At 43.9% G+C, this 22,859-nt stretch overlaps 1 protein-coding gene across 2 annotated transcripts in view; it reads left to right on the top strand.

Moving 5' to 3' along the window:
- The window catches only part of grin2aa (glutamate receptor, ionotropic, N-methyl D-aspartate 2A, a), a 267,809-nt gene that overhangs the window by 3,822 nt on the left and 241,128 nt on the right, over nucleotides 1-22,859 (top strand). The window contains exon 2 of one of the 2 annotated variants that reach the window (XM_054750460.2): nucleotides 16,075-16,575. In XM_054750460.2, the coding sequence (XP_054606435.2) occupies nucleotides 16,081-16,575 (495 nt within the window). In that variant the 5' untranslated portion in view covers nucleotides 16,075-16,080. The remainder of the gene's footprint in view (nucleotides 1-16,074; nucleotides 16,576-22,859) is intronic. The other variant, XM_015945976.3, reaches the window with a different exon arrangement.

Genomic DNA, 22,859 nt, shown 5'->3' with positions numbered 1-22,859 from the left:
TTTTCATGTAAAGATGATGCAGCTGAATTATTGACGTGTGTGAATCAGACTTGTGGGCTTGGTGATGGTGAGAGTGATGCAGCAACCAAAAACTGGGTTTGCTCGTTATCTGGCAACACATTCTCACACACAAAGCGTCAAAATATGACGCGTGTGAACAAGCCTCAATATATGATGATTCGGGACGCCCCAGCGCGTCAGGAGACGACGATCAGGGACACACTGATGACGCAGTGTCCCAGAGCGTCGGTATCCGACGCCGGTGGTGAGACGGACATTTGAACGACTTGTAAACTACTTAACCTTCCCCTCACCCCAATCCTAAGGTCACAGTTACTGACCTTAAGGTTAGGACTGGGGTGAAGGGAAGGTTAAATAGTTGAATAATGTCCATGTGACCGACCGCGGGCGTCAAAAACTGACGCCAGCGGAGCCACGTGTCCCTGATCGTCGTCTCCTGACGCGCTGGGACATCCCGAATCGTCATATATTGAGGCTTGGTCACACGCGTCATATTTTGACGCTTTGGGTGTGAGAATGTGTTGTATCTGGTGGAAAATGTAGAGGCATAAGCGGTTTCATTTTGGTGTTTGTGTTAGGAAGAGAACAAAGAAAGCATCACTGTCACAGATGCTCCCGCCAAACATTGTTTCTTACTGTGGTGCCAGGAAACGGTAGCCTCAGTGTGACGAGAAAGTGGCCAATATGCCTTCGCTGAAGGGTTGTTCCTCTCCTCTGAATTGCTCTCGTCCCCAAACAACCCCCGCGCTCTGCCTCGGAGTTGAGACAAACAAAGGAAGGGGAAAAAAAACAACAAAAAAAATGTGCTCCAGATTTTACATGCCACCATTCGGAGCCAAAAGATAATCTTGTCAGCCGTGTTCTCACGTTTTTCTATAAATACCCTAAAAAAGTGCCAGGTTGACCCTGTAACACAGCTAAATTTTGCAGCATCTAAAGCCTTAGTGGATGTTTTATTAAAGCATTCGCCCACGACAATATAACAGAGATTTTGCATCAGGTGATTGACACATGGAATAGAAACTCCAATATAAATCACAATGGAGGGCATTTATTGGTATTTTATGATCAAAGGAAGTTGGGATCCTTCATACAAGATGAACATCTCACTTAACCCCTCAATGGTTTATCCCTTGAGGTCCACGTGGCAGGGGTGAGGTGGTGCTCACTCCTCACCCCTGCCACGTGGACCTCAAGGGATAAAGAAGAAAGAAGAAATTATCATTTCTATAGTGCGTCTCAAGATAAAAATCACGAGGCGCTTCACAAAAACAAAAAAAAATGTAAAAATATAAAAAAAGAATTTAGAAAATAGTTAAAAATATATTTAAAATGAGCAAAAAATAGACTATTGGGACAAAAAAAAATGTTAAGAAAGAGAGAGAGTGAATAGGAAAGAGGGAAATCAGTGGATCCTGAGGAAGGTGGAATAGGTGGGGAGAACAGAATAAAGAGAGAGTGGTGAAGAAGGTCATACAAAAGCCAGCTTGAACAAGTGAGTCTTCAGCAGCTTTTTAAAGGAGTCCACTGAGTCCACTGATCTCAGGCTCAGGGGGAGAGAGTTCCAGAGTCTGGAGGCCACAGCAGCAAATGATCTGTCACCTTTGGTCTTTAGCCTGGTGCTGCACAACCAGTAGGCTTTGATCACTGGACCTCAGGGACCTGCTGGGGGTGTAGGGACAGAGAAGATCACCAATGTAAGATGGTGCTTGTCCATGTAAGGCCCTATAGACCAGAACCAGGATCTTGAAATGAACCCTGAAGTTGACTGGCAGCCAGTGAAGCTGGAGGAGAAGCGGGGTGATGTGGGTGTGTTTGGAGGACTTGGTCAGAAGCCGAGCACAGGCATTCTGAACCACCTGTAGACGGTTCAGGGAGGCTCTGCTCAGACACGTGAAAAGAGAGTTACAGTAGTCTAAGCGTGAGGAGATGAAGGTGTGGATAACTGTCTCAAGTTCAGAGCGGGACAGAATGGGACTCAGCTTAGCAATGTTCCTGAGATGGAAGAAGGAAGAGCGAACAAGAGAACTGACATGATAATCCAGGGTGAGAGCTGGGTCAAAGGTCACGCCAAGATTCCTGACGGAAGGTTTGGTGTGAGAAGCAAGCTGACCAAGAGAGTCTCTGACTTTGGGAGCCAACTTGTCTGGGGCACAGATGAGGATCTCAGTCTTATCTTCATTCAGCTGTAGAAAGCTCCCACCATCCAGGTTTTGATAGAGTCTAAGCAGGTGTGTAACAGCTGCAGCTTAGACATCTCATGGGGCTTAAAGGAGATGTACAGTTGGATGTCATCTACATAAAGATGGTAGGATATTCCTTTGAAGGAGCACAGGATGTGCTGAAGAGGAAGCAAATAGAGGAGGAAGAGCAGAGGCCCCAGCACAGAACCTTGTGGGACACCATGGGTAAGGGAGGTGATGGAGGACCTAAACTTGGAGACGGCAACAGAAAAGGAGCGCTCAGAAGATAAGAGAACCACTCCAGAGCAGTTCTTGATAGGCCTACCCAGTCTCTCAGCCTCTCCAGTAGCAGGTGATGGTCAACAGTGTCAAAGGCTGCAGTCAGGTCCAGCAGGACCAGAACAGAACAGTCCCCTTCATCACTGCATCACTAAACCATCAACCCTTCTCAATGGTCAACTTTCCTCGCGGGGTCACACCCATTAGGACAGTGGGAGGGTTCTTATCCAAAAGAATGTGCATGGTCCCTACAGGGACTTGGTAGGGGCTTTAGATATCCCATCATAGTGTGATATAGGTTGTGGAGGATTTTAAGTATGCGTGGCCTGGTGTCGGTACCAGATCGGCTTGGGGACCTGCGCCTGCCGATGACGTCACACTACGATTGGCTGAAGGCAGGACTTACTAAAGTTACAAAAACACATTCGTAAAAGTTACAGTAGCACATTGACACAGAACATTTTAATTAGTCTTAACAAATATTGGTGTTTTATTGCCAAATTACAGTTATAAAGGAAAAATTTTGGCCATAAGACACAAAAATGTATAACAAAACTGCAAAGCTCATTCCAAAACGTTTGAGTAAAAGCCGAGTGGATGTTCCTTTGTGTGACATCATCAGCAGTACAGGACCCCGAGCCAATCTGGTACCGACACCGGTCATGGAGAAGTTCATGCAGGACCGTCTATGCTGGCCTCATCCCCAGGCAGCAACCTCATCAACCCCAAACTATGCTAGAATCATTCCTTGTGAGTTCTTTTAGATCTCAGCTGCTAACTGCATCATATCCTGCCCTTCTTGGCTATGTCACTCTTGTATTTGAGATTTTCAATCTCAAGAGTCTTGTCTTGTTAAATAAAAAATACCCAGTGGACCATTTCCTTGAAAACTGAAACCATGTGGGTGACATAACTCATTTTCACCATAGCCAAAACCAGTGCTTTAGTGAGCTGGTATGCACCACATTGCCGAACAGTTGAGCCAGTTTTCTCAGCATAACAGGACTTTTTCAAGCATTCCAGGAGTACTGGCAATTTATCGGTCCATCAGATGGCTAAGCCCTGCATAACATCCAAAAAGCGTAAGGGCCAGAATAGGGAGCCTATGTCTTCTCTCTTTCCGGTCGGCTCATGGGTTCCCGGAAGAACGAAAAAATTATTGCAAGTCAACGGGGCTAAAAACGCTATTTTCTAATCCGCTTTGCCTTATGCTCTGGATCACATATATGTTGTACTGCAATTTAAATGAAAAATAATGATGGGTGTTTCAACCACGCCAGTCACATACTTTGAAATTTATCAGCTTGTAAAAGTTCGTAATTAGCATGACTACAAATCAGACATCGGCACGTCGCATATGTGACTTTACCACATAATCACCTCTTCCCTAGCGTAGCTGCTTCTCACCACATGGCCAGATTTAGGGTGGTTCTTTCCTTCTGAAGGAAGGATTTGAGGTTCAGTGAACTTACAGCCGCTTTTCCCTCTGTTTTTCTCCGTGTCTATTTCGATGACGTCACTTTTGTGAAGCGCATTTGTAGTCCTGGACTTATTTTCACACAAAACCTAAGATAGCGTTTCCCCCCGTTCGAAAATAGCACTTTTAGCCTCATTGACTTGCATTCATTTTTTTCGTTCTTCCGGGGACCCATGTTCCGGGAGTAGATGGGCGTGACTTGGGCTGTCTATATGCATGAATTGAATTACGCATACGCGTGTTTATCATGGCTACCTCGCTTAACTTATGTTGGTTTGATACGTTGTTTGTGGGCGGTCCTCTGAAATTAACTCAATGCATTTGCAAGCTGTAATATTCAAGTAACCAATAGGAGGAGCTGACAAAACGAGCAAGACATTCTCACCATTGTGACGCCGTTTCTGGTTTAGAGGTCTGGCATAACATCTATGATAATGCTGCTTTCTCTTTTCCGGGCATGATCTCAAAATCAGCCAGATGCCGATCTCTTCAACTTACACCATCTTTGTTTCTCTTGTACTCTGCAAATCCGGCAGTCTGTCCGGTATGTGCTCTGTAATGTGCCCCTAGTCCAATCCTCCAGTACTGCATGCAGGGCAGTGGTAAATATGTGAACAAGATGCAGCCTGCTGCTTGGGTTAATGCAGGGGTCGGCAACCTTTTCCCATCAAAGAGCCATAATTACCTGTTTCCCACAGTAAAGAAAACACTGGGAGCCGCAGCGTTGTGGGCGGGGCCTACCATCAGACAGCAGAGAGCTGCTTTAACAGATCACAACAGGTGACAGCAACCAATACCAGTCGCTCATGTACCTCAAAGTTATCTTTCGACAGAAGATAATTAATAAAACAGTTTGTATAAAATTGATCCAAAAGTTGAAGCCCGTCTGTGCTAAAATATTTCGATATTTTTTACCCTGCTAGTGGTTTTAATAGCTGAGCAGGTGACGCTTTTTGAGGCGTCACACATAACTGCTCTGTCTCGTTGGACTGTTGTAATTAAACATTGTACTGAACTAAACTTTGCATTAATCATTGTTGAAAAGGATCTAATCAGTTAGTTTTTTTCCCCTCATTTACACTGACGGAGTTAACGGCACAGTGTGGTGGCTCTGTGTTAATCACGTTTGTTTGCAACAATCTTCACTAGAAGGTAAAACAGTTAAAAGACAGGATTCACACTGACCGGATATTTCCCGTATTTGATTGTTTATTTTGATGGAGAAATTTCAAGCCTGCAGATGCGCTGACATTTTAATCGTTGCGCACATCGTGGAGGTAGCTATATCAATCAGGAAAAAATTCCCATCAGAACATCTGAGATGGACACTGACCTCAGCGCAGCTCGCTGTCAGCGCATGCGTATGGTGGGCAGCAAGCTGAAGATGTGTTGGAGTGCGTTGCAGAACCAGAACCATGCAGAACCATTCTGTGTTTTCTAAACCCGGTCTCTCAGAGATTTGTCACTTAAAAAATGTTCCCTGATTATGAATCTTTGGCGCTTGTTCCTGTCTCCAACACTGCGACGCATCCATGAGCCTGTCTGAGGAACAGTCCAGAATCTCACATCCTCTTCAGCTCAGAAAGCGCCTATAGAATTATTTGATTATGCACAAACAGGTGACCTGTTCAGGTTTACACAGACGATCTTTAAATGTAGAATTGGCTACAGATAAAAATGAATGCAGTAAAACAAAATACATTGTAATTAAATATTCATTAATTAGTTTACAAGCAGAGAGCTGCATCAGATGGATGAAAGAGCCGCATGCGGCCCCAGAGCCGCGGGTTGCCGACCCCTGGGTTAATGCAAGATTCAAAAGCCGGTGTTTTCCCTAATATGCAGCTAATAGCCACCGTTTAAGTCGTTCGTGTGTTTTCACTGACCACAAAACGGCGCATACTGTAACTCCGCTAATTTTACAATTTGGGTCTGTGTTTTATGCTCTACACTTCCAGACCCCCTCAAGCTCATTGGTTCAGTTTGGGCCAGACAGGAAGTCAAACATGAAAGCAGTATAAAATATCTGGCAAGGTTCAAAATGAAAGACACCTGCAGCTTTCCAGTTGCTTCAATAGTAAAAATAGACACAGGTAAAGACAAATAAAAAATATGCAAAATAAACAATTAGAGCTTCTCTTTGCCTGTTATTGTGTGAACTGCTGAAATTACACATGATCTTGTGACCACGAGGGAACAGCTGCATGGAGTGCATGATGATTTGCATCTGAGACACTTCTAGTAGGAAGGGATGCACCGCCGAGCTTCCAGGGAAAATTCAAAAGTGTTCATGTTTATAAGGTCCTACAAATTTGAAATATTAACATAAAATACAGATACCCAATAAAAATGCAGGTCTCAGAAATGTCTCTACATAAAGAAAACCTCCAACCACATAAATGTCTAATTCTAAATGTCGTTAGTGTGTGGATAAATGACGTGGCTGTAAGTAAAAAAAAGTTCGATCATGTGCCTCTCACACATCAGTTTGGTCAGAATTAAAGCTATAGGGTGCCCTCCTATGAATACAGATATTTAAACATCTACAAACAGATCCTTCACCTCAGTGCCACATGAGCAGTGATGTGTGAAAGACGCTAAAGAGACAGTAACGAGAGGTGACCTGACCGTGTTTCACAAGACAAGCTTGTGCTCTTGTCATTCAAATGGATGTTCCTTTGACCTGTAACCACCTGGAGAGAACACTTCTTTGTCCTTTTGTGTCAGAGAAATTAGCATTAATATGCAACTGTTTAAAACTGAAGGACAAACAAATATTATGGCAACACCAGGGTTATCCAGAGCAACAGCTATGAACAAATTGTCCTGTCAGGAGAAATTTTCCCTGGAGAAGGGGGTCACTGTTGATGTGATGGTTGTCAGCGAGATGACCTTACATCTGGTGACTATGAGTTTGGATTTCCGTTGCGTTGATCTATGGTGGCGTACAGATAAAAGACTGCTCTGGATAATTTCACAAGCAGGTGAAGCAAAAAAAAAAAAAAGGAAACATTTTGGAAAAATCTGTTCATTTTAGTAATTCAATTTAGACTGAGAGACCATCTAAAGGTTCAGGAACCCTTTGCAGGTTTTTGGATTCATTAGTTGACTAAAGTGTGACACTGAGAATATGGAACATTTTCACAATCTACTAAATTTTTTTGTATATAATATGAGGACAAATCTCAGTCTACGGAAGCTCCTATAGGTCAAATCTCAGGCTACTGGAGCTCCTAAAGGTCAAATCCTAAAGGACAAATCTTAGGATACGGAAGCCTCTAAGGGACAAATCTCAGGCTACTGGAGCTACTAAAGGTCAAATCTTGGGCTATGGAGGGGCCTGAAAGACAAATTTTAATTTACGGAAGCTCCTAAAAGACAAATCTCAGACCGTGGAAGCTCCTTAAGGACAAATATTAGGCTATAGAGCTCTGGGAGTTGACGTCACTTCTCCCGGCATGCAACAGTTCAAATCGAAACAGCGCCATATTTGCTATTGTCAGAAAACTCAATCAAACGGGAAATATGGTAGATTCCTGTTGTGCCCCAGGATGCAGAACAGACGTGGACGACATAAGAAATGAGCCATCTACAGGATTCCCCAAGATCCAGAGCGCCGCAAACGTTGGATCATTGTAATAAAACGCGCTAGTGACCGGGCTAAAATGAAGCTGTGAGATCCCGAGAGTAAAGGTTTTCGCTTATGCAGCGACCACTTCATATCAGGTACTTAAACCAACGTTTCCTCAACTGTGTATGGTATTTATTTTAAATGCTTTTATTACAATTCTTAGTGGGCTTCCTAAACTTATTTTGGCGTGGCTTTTTCTGTCTCATTACTCATAGCAACATGTAAACATCACGTAAAACGGTGCCTCGTGATTTCTGCGTGCTGCCGTTTACGTGTTTTATGATCACAGCAATTAACCGGCTAAGCTGTATTTAATTTTTAAGCAATGGTTGATCAATTGTCAGATCACACATAAAAAAGCACTTTGTATTGCTATTTTCTGTCTCACCGAAACAGATCTCAGACAGATCCTGAGACGCTCCTGCCTGACACATATATATATATATATATATATATATATATATATATATATATATATATATATATATATTTATTTATTTATATATATGTATATATATATATATATATATATATATATATATATATATATATATATATATATATATATATATGTATACGTCTCTACAACATTGCGTGGTCATCGGGGGCAGTTCCTAGGGAGTGGCAGACCGGGGTGGTGGTCCCCATCTTTAAGAAGGGTGACCTGAGGGTGTGTTCCAACTATAGGGGGATCACACTCCTCAGCCTCCCTGGAAAGGTCTACTCAAAGGTACTGGAGAGGAGGGTCCGATCGATAGTTGAATCTCAGATAGAGGAGGAGCAATGTGGTTTTCGTCCTGGCCGTGGAACTGTGGACCAGCTCTATACCCTTGCAAGGGTGATGGAGGGGGCATGGGAGTTTGCCCAACCAATCCACATGTGCTTTGTGGATTTGGAGAAGGCTTATGACCGTGTCCCCAGGGGCACCCTGTGGGGGACGCTCCAGGAGTATGGGGTGGGTGGCTTTCTGTTAAGGGCCATTCAGTCCCTTTACCAGAGGAGCGTGAGTTTGGTCCGCATAGCCGGTAGTTAGTCGGACCTGTTCCCAGTGAGGGTTGGACTCTGCCAGGGCTGCCCTTTGTCACCGGTTCTGTTCATTACCTTTATGGACAGAATTTCTAGACGCAGCCGTGGTGTGGAGTGTGTCGAGTTTGGTGGCAGGAGAATCTCGTCTCTGCTTTTTGCGGATGATGTGGTCCTCCTAGCTTCATCCAGCTCTGACCTTCAGCTCTTGCTGGGTAGGTTCGCGGCCGAATGTGAAGCGGCTGGGATGAGGATCAGCACCTCCAAATCTGAGACCATGGTTCTCGACCGGAAAAGGGTGGCTTGCCACCTCCGGGTCGGGAGAGAGGTCCTACCTCAAGTGGAGGAGTTTAAGTATCTCGGGGTTTTGTTCAAGAGTGAGGGTAGGAGGGATCGGGAGATCGACAGGCGGATTGGTTCGGCGTCTGCAGTGATGCGGACGCTGAGCCGATCTGTCGTGGGGAAGAGGGAGCTGAGCCAGAAAGCCAGGCTCTCGATTTACCGGTCGATCTACGTCCCAATCCTCACCTATGGTCATGAGCTTTGGGTAATGACCGAAAGAACGAGATCGCGGATACAAGCGGCCGAAATGAGTTTCCTCCGTAGGGTGGCCGGGCTCAGCCTTAGAGATAGGGTGAGGAGCTCGGACATTCGGGAGGGACTCGGAGTAGAACCGCTGCTCCTCCGGATCGAAAGGAGCCAGTTGAGGTGGTTTGGGCATCTGGTCAGGATGCCTCCTGGACGCCTCCTTGGGGAGGTGTTTCGGGCATGTCCTGCCGGCAGAAGGCCCCCGGGTCGACCCAGGACACGTTGGAGAAGTTACATCTCCAATCTGGTCCGGGAACGCCTTGGGGTCCTGCCGGAGGAGCTGGTGGACAAGGCCGGGGAGAGGACGGCCTGGAGCTCCCTAGTTGGGATGCTGCCCCCGCGACCCGGACCCGGATAAGCGGAGGAAGACGAAGACGACGAAGACGAAGACGATATATATATATATATATATATGTATATATGTATATATGTACATACATACATATATATATATATATTTTTTCACAGAAAAAAATCTGACTAGTGATTTCTCTCGTCGTTCAGTTTATACATTCAAACAGCACTCTATTTAAACTACTTACGTGTAAATCTGTTATTTGTCCATCCATCCATCCATCTTCATCTGCTTATCTGCAGTCGGGTTGCGGGGGCAGTAGCGTCGAGAGGCCCAGACTTTCCTCTCCCCAGCCACCTGAGCCAGCTCCTCTGGGGGAATCCCAAGGGGTTCCCCAGCCAGGTCCGGTAAGAAGTCCGCTCCGACAGCTTCCAGCGTTTTTAAAATGTATCCCAGGGGGACGGTAAGGGTCGAAGATGTTTAGTCTATTTAATTTCTGACTATATAAAACGATTTATTTGGTTTTAAAGTGTGAAGTAAACTCCGACGAAGTAAAATCCAAGCCGATCCCGTTCATGTTCATCATATAAAAGAGTTAACTTTTTTTTACATTGATTAGCAAAATATATTTCATTGTTTTTCTCTACTCCTGGTAGAAACCCTTTTAAATTAAACAAGTTACTCATGAAGTCCTGATCTCAGCGTCTGAGTTCGTGCTGCCTCCATGAGAAACGAAGAAGCTCCTGGGAGTGAATCACCCAGAAACAGGCTCTGCAGCAACGTAAAAAGCATACAGTTCTGTTAGTGAATCCATAAATCGTCAGGAGTGCACATAGACACGCTATGTGACCATATGTTTCACGGCTTTGTAATTTTGCTCATGCCCAACCCTCCGAATCATACATCTCACTATATATGATTGGGTTTTATGTTCTCTGAACACCAGATTTTAATGGAATTGAGTTAGAGAAGACAGTGATGCTGCGTTGCATTTGCTTTCGTCTTCGTGCTCGGTACGCTTGGTCCCTCAGCTGTGAGGTCTGACTGCCTTGCTTTCACATTTTGAGCAAATTCCTTTACAGAGGCTACATCATCCTCCCTTTTTTTCAGGAAATGCTACATAAAACACAACATTCTGGTTGCAAATGACGTAAATCCTCTGGCAAATGCGCCATTGAGACATACGTTAATGTTCCGATGTGTTTCTGACCACTGAAAATGACACTTCAACAATCCCTTATTCACATTGTATAAGATTGTACTGCAGCTCAGGAAGTGCCTTTAGTTGATGATGCTGTGACACCGTGGTCTTGTTAAAACGTGTCCTTCCCTGAGAAAACAATGGTTTAGTATTAATCTACAAAATCTGCATTAGGAAGGAAAAAGGGTAAAAAAGCAATGGGTCGGTCACGTTACACCCATCTAAGACCAATGACCAATATGGAGAATTCGTTTGCAATAACAAAATCCATATAGATCAAAATCAATAAACTGTAAATTTGACTGATACTACCTGAAGTAATTTACATAAAAATGCATTTTTATATCTGTTTTTGCAAATGCATCATATATAAAGCTGGACAACAGCTCGCTGATTGCACAAAAGTGAAGCCATGACATCCTGTTTATGGGTGCTGCCTTGAATTTTCAGAACATGGTAGACCCCCGATGAAGGGGGGTTGGAGGTCCCATGCTCACCTGCATATAGTCTGGGTTGTGCGTTAAAAAACTAAAGGGAAAAATCATATAAATAATTGAAGGTCAACAGAAAAAGTGATGAAAAGATTTCACACTCCATTTAAATCAAATCAAATCACTTTTATTGTCACGTCACATGTGCAGGTACACTGGTACAGTACATGCGAGTGAAATTCTTGTGTGCGAGCTTCACAGCAACAAAGTTGTGCAAAAATACAATAACGTAAAAACAAGCAAAATATAAAAATGGCTTATCTAAGTAATAAGATGTATAGTATGTAAGGTATATACACTACTAAATGTGTGTGCTAGTATTTTTTTCTACGTGTGTGCATGTGAGTGTGTGTATAGTGTGTATGTTTTACAAATGAATAAAGTAAACAATAAGATAAGAGATATAAAAAGTACAGAGGCTGGTATGTGCAAAACAGTGGCATTAATGTACAGTATGGAGTGTGTAATGTTGGAGTTTCAGTAGTGAGGGTGAGGTGTCTGCGAAGTGTTCAGCAGTCTGATGGCCTGATGGAAAAAGCTGTCTCTCAGTCTGCTGGTTCTGGACCGGATGCTGCAGAACCTCCTTCCTGATGGAAGTAGTCTGAACAGTTTATGGCTGGGGTGACTTGAGTCCTTGATGATCCTCCCCGCTTTCCTCAGGCACCGCTTCCTGTAGATGTCCTGGAGGGAGGGAAGCTCACCTCCAATAATCCTTTCTGCACACCGCACTACTCTCTGGAGAGCTTTGCGGTTGTAAGCGGTGCTGTTACCATACCAGGCGGAGATGCATCCAGTGAGGATGCTCTCAATGGCACAGCGATAGAAGGTCGTGAGGATGCGGAGGCTCATGCCAAATCTTTTCAGTCTCCTGAGAAAGAAGAGGCGCTGCTGTGCCTTCTTCACTGTATTGTTCGTGTGCACTGACCACGTAAGATCCTCAGCCAGATGAACTCCAAGGAAATGGAAGCTGCTCACCCTCTCCACAGCATCGCTGTTGATGGTGATGGGGGTGTGTATTCCTCTGCTCCTCTTGAAGTCCACTATCATCTCCTTTGTCTTTGTGACGTTGAGGGTGAGACGGTTGTCCTGACACCAGTGAGTCAGAGCGCTGATCTCCTCCCTGTAGGCCTTCTCATCGTCGTTGGTGATGAGACCCACCACTGTGGTGTCATCCGCAAACTTCACAATGATGTTGGAGTTTCTAGTGGCCGTGCAGTCGTGGGTGTAGAGTGAGTACAGGAGAGGGCTCAGCGCACACCCCCTGTGGAGCACCAGTGTTCAGTGTGACGGGGGATGAGGTGGTGCTGCCCAGTCTGACCACCTGGCGTCTGTCAGACAGAAAGTTAAGGATCCAGCTGCAGAGGGAGCTGCTCAGTCCTAGATCCTGCAGTTTCCTGTCCAGCTTCGAGGGAACGATGGTGTTGAATGCTGAGCTGTAATCTACAAACAGCATTCTCACATACGTGTCCCTTTTCTCCAGGTGTGACAGGGCAGCATGGAGTGTCAGGGCTATGGCATCATCAGTGGACCTGTTGTGGCGGTATGCAAACTGTAGAGGGTCCAGTGAATCGGGCAGTGCAGAGCAGATGAAGTCCCTGACCAACTTCTCGAAGCATTTGCTCACGATGGGGGTCAGTGCTACAGGTCGCCAGTCATTCAGTGAGGAGATGGTGGAGGATTTGGGTACAGGGACAATGGTGGCCATTTTGAAGCAGGCTGGGACTACAGACAGAGAGAGGGAAAGGTTGAAGATGTGTGTAAACACTCCAGCCAGCTGAGCCGCACATGACCTGAGGACGCGGCCGGGAATCCCGTCCGGACCAGTAGCTTTGCGTGTGTTCACCCTCCTGAAGCACCTCCGCACATCCTCTTCAGACACAGTGTGCGCACTGACGTCATCCGCGGTGCGCTCACTGTCCGGTCTCGTGGTGTTCGCTGTGTCGAATCTGGCATAGAATGCGTTTAGATCCTCACACAGAGAGGCCGTGGTCTGCGGTGTTCTGGTTTTCCCTCTAAAGTCTGTGATTGTGTTTAGTCCCTGCCACATACTCCGGGGGTTGTCAAACTGTTGCTCCACCCTGTCTCTGTACTCACGTTTGGCTGTTTTGATCGTCTTCCGGAGTTGGTAATGTGCGTGTTTGTAGTCTGATGTGTTCGCAGAGGCAAAGGCGGTGCTCCGCGCCGCCAGCGCCGTTCGCACACCTCCATTAATCCAGGGTTTTTGATTTGGGAAGGATTTAACTGTTCTGGATGGGACAACATCTTCCACGCATTTTCTGATAAATCCGCAGACTGAGTCTGTGTAATCATCAATGTCTCTAGCAGCCGCATGAAACATTTCCCAGTCCGCACAATCAAAACAATCCTGCAGCGTAGACTCCGATTGGTTCGACCAACGATGCACCGCCCTCAGTGTTAGAGCTTCCCGTTTCAGCTTCTGCCTGTAGGCAGGTATAAGCAGGATGGAGCGGTGATCTGATTGGTCGAATGGGGCGCGGGGGAGGGCTTTGTACGCATCCCGGAAAGAGGTGTAGCAGTAGTCGAGTAGCCGGTCTCCACGTGTATTGAAATGGTTGTGTTGGTGTAGTTTTGGTGAGACTTTCTTCAGGTTACCCTTATTAAAGTCCCCAGTCGTAATAAACGCCGCCGCTGGGTGTACGGTTTCCTCATTGCTGATCGCGCTGTACAGTTCTCTGAGTGCTCGGTCAGTGTCGGCTTGTGGGGGAATGTAAACAGCTGTAATAATCACCGCTGTGAATTCTCTCGGTAGCCAGAATGGCCGGCACTTAATCATCAGGTACTCCAGGTCCGGAGAGCAGAAGGATTTGACCGGGTGCAAATTCGCATAATCACACCAGCTGTTGTTGATCATGAAACACACACCGCCACCTCTGCTTTTCCCTGTAAGCTCCTGTGACCTATACGCGCAGTGCACGGAGAACCTCGGTGGTTGTACTGCGGTGTCCGGTACTTTGTCCGATAGCCAGGTTTCTATGAGGCAGATCACGCAGCAGTCCCGCATCTCTTGCTGGAGTGAGATCCGAGCCCGAAGCTCGCACAGCTTGTTCTCCAGGGACTGCACATTAGCCAGTAGTAAACTGGGTAGTGGTGGTCTGTTAGTGCGCCGTCTCAGTCGAACTAGAACGCCAGATCTTCTCCCTCTGCGTCGGCGCTTGCGGCCTCCACGGGCCCATAACAAAGGCGTCTCAGGTGAGATGAATGGGGGATCTGCAAACGGCGGGTCCGTGATGAAAAACCTGAACTCCGGAAAGCAATGAGAAAATCCGTCTTTTATGTCCAGTAAGGTTTGTCGGTCGTACACAAGCATACATGTGCTACTCGTGAAAAAATAAAGAAAAAGAAAAAGTAGTAAACATAAAACAGCTGTTGCTTGGTGGAGCTCGCGACGAGGCAGCCATACTCAGCGCCATCTTGTCTATCTATTCGGTACACCGATACCACTATGTGCTTCTTAAAGAAGTTTATCTCTGAGTAAAAGAGAGAATTATGAAAGGAGCTTGTATTGTTTGTGATCATGGCTGACAAGGTACGTAAATGGTCACGAGGAGCTAAATGATTGTGATGACATGTAACAGTTAAAATGTTAAATATGTGGTGCTAACAGAAATGCAGCTGTTACATTTTAAAATGTCATACTTCATAATTGGTTCCTCATAAACACATAAGTCCAAAGACACTTTTATACACATCATACTCAAACAAAGGAAAACATGCAAATGAGGTTTTAAGAAGCAACAGAAGTTTGTTAAAAAGGCATTTTGCTTGTAAAAACCATGTCACTATATGCTTTTATGGCTTAAACATGACTCCAGTTGGCTCTCATGATGTTCAAAGGTGTGGATTACTTGTTTACTCAATACATTTGCAGTGGTCTCTAGAAGGATTGAATGCCTTTCAGTCAGAACTAAGGGCACAAAAAAGCCCACAAACTCCTGTCTCAGCAGGCCAAGTCCGCAAAATCACAGCTGAACTTCTAAAGTCCTCTATCAGCAATGCGTCTCTACCACTGACCTGTAACATGGATGTTTTTTCTCCACAAATAACACAAGTCTGGAGGTGTTCTGTCGTGAAGTGAAGTTGCTAATGCTAATGGTTAGCTTAAACTAGCCAAGACGTTTGCTGCTAATTCCAGGACGTTAATGCAACAACAGCCCTCCCTGTTGTGAGTGAAGATTGGCGAGTTTACGAACACAAATTCACAGTGTGGCGTTGATCAGTAAGGATTTTCAAATCCTAGAGTTTTACCGTCTCTTTTCTATCAGATGCTAATGTAGGAGACTATGTTCATATTCATCCTGCATGGAAAAACTCAGAGTGACTGATTCTAATCAGAAAAAAAACCTTAAAAAATGGTTTTTCAGTCAACCACACCATTTAATAAAATCATGTCTCTTTGACAGCTTTTCACCCCTCAGACTTAAGAATGTCTTTACAGTCTTCTTTTGTTTTGTGTAGAGTTTCACTGAAGTATGAGAATGAACACAATACACCTGTAAACTGTATAAATGTGTGCTTGTCTTGTCTGAAAAGCACAGCTTGTACCAAATTCATTCAATCTGGGTAGTCGTGACCATAGAGTGTACTTGTTAGTCACCTTCTCTTTCTCTCATCCCTTTGCAACTTCCTCCCAAGGCTGTCTCCCTCCCCGCAGGTTTTATTTGTTTAATAAACTCACCCTGTGAAGAAATTCAATTTATATATATAAAAAAACAAGTCTCTACTTGGATATGTGTGGGCTAAACAGCTGCACATCAACAATTTATCTCTTCTGCTTTTTCCTTTTCCTATCATCTTCTCTGCCCAAACCCTTTCACTCTTTGATCTGTCTCCATCTGCTCCTGTTTCCCATCATCCTGTCTCCAAGCAGGGGATGAAGGGGTTCAGCAATATGTCCCTCAGCAGCAAAAGGAGTAAGAGGAGGATTAGAAGGAGGAGCAGTCTCGGCAGCAGACGGGAGGGTGTGCTGCTCCCCTTGGCCCTCCTGGTGGCAGTGACCATGTTGAGTGACCCTGCTCTAGCGCAAAAGCAGCGAACCAGCGGCGGTTCCGAAAAGGTCCCCGTCCTGAACATTGCAGTGATCCTCGGACGCACTCGCTACATCTCCGACCGGGACATCCGTGCTCTGTGGAGCAAAGAAGACCCTATCGACGTCAATGTGGTCACACTGTTGGTCAATGAAACTGACCCAAAGAGCATCATCAACCACATGTGTGACCTGATGTCAGGGACCAAGATCCACGGCGTGGTGTTCGGAGACGGCACTGACCAGGAGGCCATTGCCCAGATTTTGGATTTTATTTCCTCACAGACGCTTATACCCATTTTGGGCATTCATGGAGGGTCGTCCATGATCATGGCTGACAAGGTACGTAAGATCTGGATTCATATAAGTGGAAAGGGGCAGTGAATGACCCAAGGAATGGGTGAGTGATTGAATAAAGTTGCATATTAGAGCTTTTTATTTGGAATTAACTGGTCAAAAGTCTTGTTCTTTTTTCAAAAATACCATTCTGTAAAGACTGAGAAGAAGCCCTCGCAATTTGCTGCAGCCTAAACATTCCCCAGTAGGTCTACAGAGAAGGAAGATACAGAGAGGAACCATTCAGGTCCTAATTAAGATAAGGATACAGAAAAAAGGGAGGGGAGATGAGGTGAGTTTCATCTGAGAACTGTAGGAGTCACTTGAAGTATTCAACAAAGGCTAAACAGGATAGCTGGGAAAGGAAGTTTATCTGTGAGTAAAAAGAGAGAATTATGAAAGGAGCTTGTGTTGTTTGGGCCAATATAGACTACGCGGTCCAATGAGATGTAAAATTGAAAATCTTCATTGATTGTGTGACGAAAATCCTTCATACAACGTGAAAAGGCTTGATTGGTGTCCTCATCTGAATGGGCAAGGTTTCCTCGCCTGCCAGTCTCTTTGAGGCAAGAAATGAACAATGCATGATTGTGCGGATGAGTTCCTCAAAGTCATCAAGTTTCACAATTGAGCTGTACTTAAATGTGTTATTTGCCCAGATCAAAGAAGGCTCATGAGCAGGAGAGGCTGTGCAGAGGGAGTAAGGAATTATATTTAAGTATAAAGAAATCCAATAAAACATTCAGTTATTTGTGCGAAATGAGTCACAGTAAAAGGTGAAAGTAGGTTAGGTAAAATGCACTTTTAGAGGGTGAAGAGACTTAATAGCAGTCGTAAGTTCAAGAACACCTTTAGGCAAAACGTATGAGCACAACCCCTGCTGTAGCAGAATACATCCCTACTTTCCTCAAAGAAGCATTGCCAGATTTAACCAGATAAGAGGACTATACCACTACACCAATACCACTATGTGCTTCTTAAAGAAAACCAGCACCGTCAAAGTTTAGCCAACAGGACCTCTACAGCAGCTTCTACTAGCAAACACCCAGGTAAGCCAAGAAAGGGTTACAAGGTTTTTACGGACCAAATTTGTGTTCATCGATGGTCTGTCCTGTACGGCAATATTCAAATATTAGGTCTTTTTTCTGTTTCACAGCATTGTTGTGCCATCCAAAAAAAAAAAAAAAAAGCTTAACCTTAGATGGATGTGACAGTACCCCTACACCCCTACTTTGGTTCTTTGCCAGTGAACAGATAGTTGATTTGGACGCAGTGTGAAAATGCACCTTATACAGCTGGGATTGACCATTAGAAACACCTTTCTCTGCACATTTCTACTCATGATGGCTTTTCAATAAATTGACTGAATAATCACAATAATTGTCTGAAAACACCTTAAGTCTGCTAAAACAAAAGTCTCCGAGCCCTACAAGCTTCCTCATTACATATGTGAAATGTCAACAAAAATCTATGTAAGAAGACCCTACCACCAACATTTCATGGTGTGAGGTCTTGGGTCTGGTTCATACGGCAAAATAACTGTGCAGATTTTTTACCCAGTTGTTCCCTTCCAACGATCTTAAGGATTAGCTTAATGGCTCTAAAGATAATCTTATCAGATATTCCTGCCCTGTGTTCCAGAGGGCTCGGATCTGTTCGGAAGGGCCACTACTGTCACAAATTTGGGATACTCAACATGTTGGACTTCCGTGTGTGGTGTGCTCTGAGAAAATGAGTGTGAAGCCTGTTGAATGTGACATGTATCTGATCAGAAAGCAAGGCGATGGAAGCCCATTGCGTGGAGTGAGGAGAATCCAAATTTTCCATATTTATTTACTCCAAAATCATGCTTGACCTCGAGAGGTTTGCTGACCGTCTCACTTGGGATTGTTGATCTGTGACATGTGGTCACCATGTTATGTCTATGATTTTCTTATCACTAATTGTGGCTCGTGTTTTGAAAATCTTCTGACAATTGTGAAATGTTGCCATGTGAGCCAGACCTTTACTGAAGGAATGGGGAGTGTTTAAACATTTGGAGGAAAACCGTAGTGATAAAGGCATCAGCCAACATCAGAGTGCTGGTTGATGTCAGAAAACATGCAGACAGTTGGATCAGTGGAGATAAAAGACACATCATCAGATGTAATTGTTTGATTTCTGTGAACAAATTACACGCCATCAGCTAAAGCTCCCGCTCTCTTTCTCTTGACTTGCCTTTTATGCATGTCTTCTTTAGTAGTTCTTTTCCGAAGATGCTCGTAAAGAAAATCACAACTTCCTCCTGTTTGTTTCACATGAAATGGTTCAGCAGCCATCCAATTCTTAACCCATGGGTTAGATGAGAGTTGCTATTCTTAAAGTTAATGTATAATTTCTTCAATGACTTAAAACTGGTTTATTTATCCCATATGTGGTGCACTCCCGGGAGAATAAAGAAGGAACATTGGAGGGAGAGTGACAGAGTGTGTGTTGAACTAAAGGAGTTGGAGAGGGCAGGTAGGGAGATGAAGGGGTGAGGGATAATCCCTCATCTTGACCAGCGGTGGCGAGTGGAAGGGACATTACTGAATGTACTGCTTAGGTCCTTTTTCGCTTGGAGTATTTCCAGAACATTTAAGTGGTTTAGCTATCACTTCTGAAGTCACTGCGCTGACTTTTTTATTGTCCTGAGCTCTGATCACAAATCACCCTGACACGAAACTCGACCAAACCTGTGAGCACTGCAAGAAAAATGTTGCAGAATTCTTTCTTCTTTCAGAATATTGCAGTAAATAATTCCAGTGTTGGTTCATTATTGTTTGAAACCAATAAGTTGAGTCACTTATGTTGGATTTTTGGTCAGTTTAATAGAAAAGGTCCTTCAGTCATATTTTTTTTATACATTTGCAGTGGTCTCTAGTAGAAATGAGTGCCTTGTCAGTCGTACTCTGAGGCCAAACGTTCAGCACGGAGAATTCAGCTGGTGGAGAAAGTAGCTTCAGACGCCAGGATTTGCTCTGTAATGCTGATGTTTTATCCCCAAAAATAACACAACCCTGGAGGAGTTTTGCTGTGAGGTGGAGGTGCTAATGCTAACGGTTAGTATCTGCTAGCTGAGACGCTCTCTGCTGTTTCCTGGACGCTAAACCAGCAACAGCTTTCCCCGTCGTGAGTCACGATGGGTGAGACCATGAATGCTTAGCGACAGAAAATAAGACTCCAAAATCTGCCACCTGAAACGTCTTCCTCCTCCAGCTGAATTCTACATCCCCAGTTCCCCAGGGGACAACTTACAAGGCATTCATTCCAACAAACCACTCTAAATGTGTTAATATACAAGTAAAACTGACCTATGAGCATATAACACAAGTATTATGCATTTTATTTCTACCATTATATCAAATAAAATACCTCGCATGCCAATGCATAAAGACAATAGGTACATGGAATTTTTTACTAAAGTGTTATGCTGTGAGGCCCGGAACCAAGTGACTCGGACCAGTGCAAGTCCTCGGCCCGGTGGCTGCTTGCTTCATTCCTTGTTAATGTTCTCATGTAGTTTCGCCTCCTTTTAGGATTTATTCTGTTACCCTCAGAGGTAGCAGAGTCTTGTTCCGCCTTCTTCGTGCAGATTTTCTCTCTAATCCTCGTGTAAAATATACGGAGAAACTTGCCTGCAGAGATTATGCCTTGTAAGACCCCCGGTGCGTTTCTGTTCTCCGGTATGCATTCATACTTGACTGTCTATGGGTTTGTTGAAATAGTCGTGTGTTTAGGGCATTTGCGTGTCTACTGGAGAGAAAACCTCTTGGTGTTGATAACACCAACTCAGAACCCTTCCCATGTGTACCTGCTGAGTCGCTTTAAATCATTTCCCTTTTCTTTTTAATTTTCTCCTCATGCTTTCCCGCCATCTCGCGTCTCCATCCATCTTTATTCCACCCCTGCTTGTTAATTAGATAAATGTTGCCTCGTGTTTGTCCCTTCCATACATCTCCCGGCCTATTTTGAATAATGCACACTTGCCTGTATTGAAAAGAATAAATTATTGATTAGGGAAAGAATGATCCTTTTGAGGCTGAAGTAAAGCATTTCAGCTGGATTGTGCCACACAAACAGGAAAAAATAAAAACACATAATCATGTTCTTCTTTATAATGATTATTTGCCATTTGTTTTTTTATCTCACCACTCTGTGCCCTTTCCAGGCATTGTTCAGTTATTTATTTAGCATGGTGTAATTGTGTGGGTGGTCGTCTGGGCTGGTTTGTTGATTGCACTCATGGGTTTCTCATGCTAAATGATTATTGACTCCCTCAAAGGTCAGTAATGGAAAATGTTTGTCACAAACACTTAACACTTTTTGGTCTTTTCTGCCCTAATTCAAAGCTGCCAATTGACACATCCACATGGATGTGCATCCTTCTCTCTTTCTTGAACGAATGGTCAATGAATCAAATCCTTTTTTCAGTGAAAACAAATCACGAATGTGTTGAATGAATGGATTAATTCAGCAGCTGCCAGATCTCTGTGTATGTGTGTAGCCCCACCACACTTTATAAGTCTGGTGGGCTGCCAGGCTTTGCTTGGTCATCTGCCCTGGCTAAGCGTGGTCCTCAGTCCCGCCTCCCGACCCTACCTTCTCTGCTGACACAGACGACGCACGGCAGCAAAATGAACCGCGGGACTGCCCTCCGCTGATACTGGCGAGAAACGGTAGCGGAGCACAGCAAAAACTCTTGATTCCCCGCCACTAACGCGCTTGATACTATCGTCAAAACTAACTTCCACCCTACAGAACAGTGCTCACACACGATTGGATCGGCCTAGTTTGGGCCGGACGTCGAAAGGTTTGAACTGGAGCGGAACAAGATGGATTCTCCTGAGTTTGGAAAACTACACTTTTCACGAGAATTCATCTTGCAGCGCAAGGTTATGAACGGATTTTCCGCGTGTTAAAGGACAAGTCTGGATTTTGATAAATTAGTTGCTGACTGAAGATCTTCTTCATGTAGGTTTTACAAGTTACCCAAAAGTTTAAAATAATTATAAAGAATAAATTTGCCTTCATTGAAATAAGTAATAATTACAAGAAATAAATTTGTCTTTATTGAAAAGATTCCACCCATATTGTTCAATGCCAGGTTTTCAACAGTTAAATGTACAATAAGAATTTTACAGTGCTAAACAATATAAAAATTAAATAAATATTTAAATGAAAATAACATAAAGCCGATAAAGCTGTGGCATTTCTGTATAATGAAAAATGTGTGTAAAAACAAAAAACAATTTTAAATTTCTTATAGATAATTGCGTTTTTTTTTTGTAAAACATTTTGTTGCTATGGACATTTTACATTTATATAATTAAAATTTAGAATGTAAGGGTTGTATTGATGTATAGAAAGTTGAAATACTCCAAAAAATGGCACCACAGCATGTAAAAATGTAAATACAAGTTCTAGCGAACTTGTTCTATGGCAGGTCTTAAAGGGTTAAAGTGACAAAGCCCTAAAATGACTCATTCTGGAAGGTGCTGAAAATGTCAAGACCCAATCTGTAAACATAAAGTAACATTAGTCAGATTCTTTTTACAGATCATAGAACTATTATAACTTTAAACATCACGATATGTCCCTTTTAAATGAAGAACACACTGTTACCTTATGCTCTGTCAACAACCACACACAGGTCCTATGACTGGGACTGATGGTTGCAATAAGGGAATCCCTCCATCTGTGACTCATGCTCAATGTTTCCATCCAGCTAATCAAACCGTGACACACAGTGTACCCGCAGTGCCAGTGTGTTTATGTAATTTATGGATTCATAGTGGTGAAATGTATTTGTTGATCAATTCCTCGATCAAAAGCATGAATTTTTTAAAAACCCCTCCATACTTGAGCGGTATTATCTTCATGACAGCTGGTGACTAAAAGCTTCCAGCTGAAAATATATTTTTTATTCCATTAAAATTATATATATTAATTAACTGGATGCACCTGATGTGGCTGCCAGCTTCAATGTAGTAGACTTGTGGGTGTGTTGTGTTACTGTGATCAAAGGACATTATTCTTTCAATCCCTGTTGTCTCCCCTCAGGGGGTCTAATTACACACACACACACACACACACACACACACACACACACACACACACACACACACACACACACACACACACACACACACACACACACACACGCTCTGTAATGTTTATTGCTGCTTGCTTGTGTCAAACAGTGAATCAGACTACAGGAACGGCAGTGGGAGAGGATCTCCTGTGTGCAGACATTTGTTTTTGGATGTCTT

The sequence above is a fragment of the Nothobranchius furzeri genome, chromosome 12, assembly GCF_043380555.1.
Source record: "Nothobranchius furzeri strain GRZ-AD chromosome 12, NfurGRZ-RIMD1, whole genome shotgun sequence".
Taxonomy (NCBI): Eukaryota; Metazoa; Chordata; class Actinopteri; order Cyprinodontiformes; family Nothobranchiidae; genus Nothobranchius; species Nothobranchius furzeri.
This window is presented reverse-complemented; position numbering and strand designations above follow the sequence as displayed.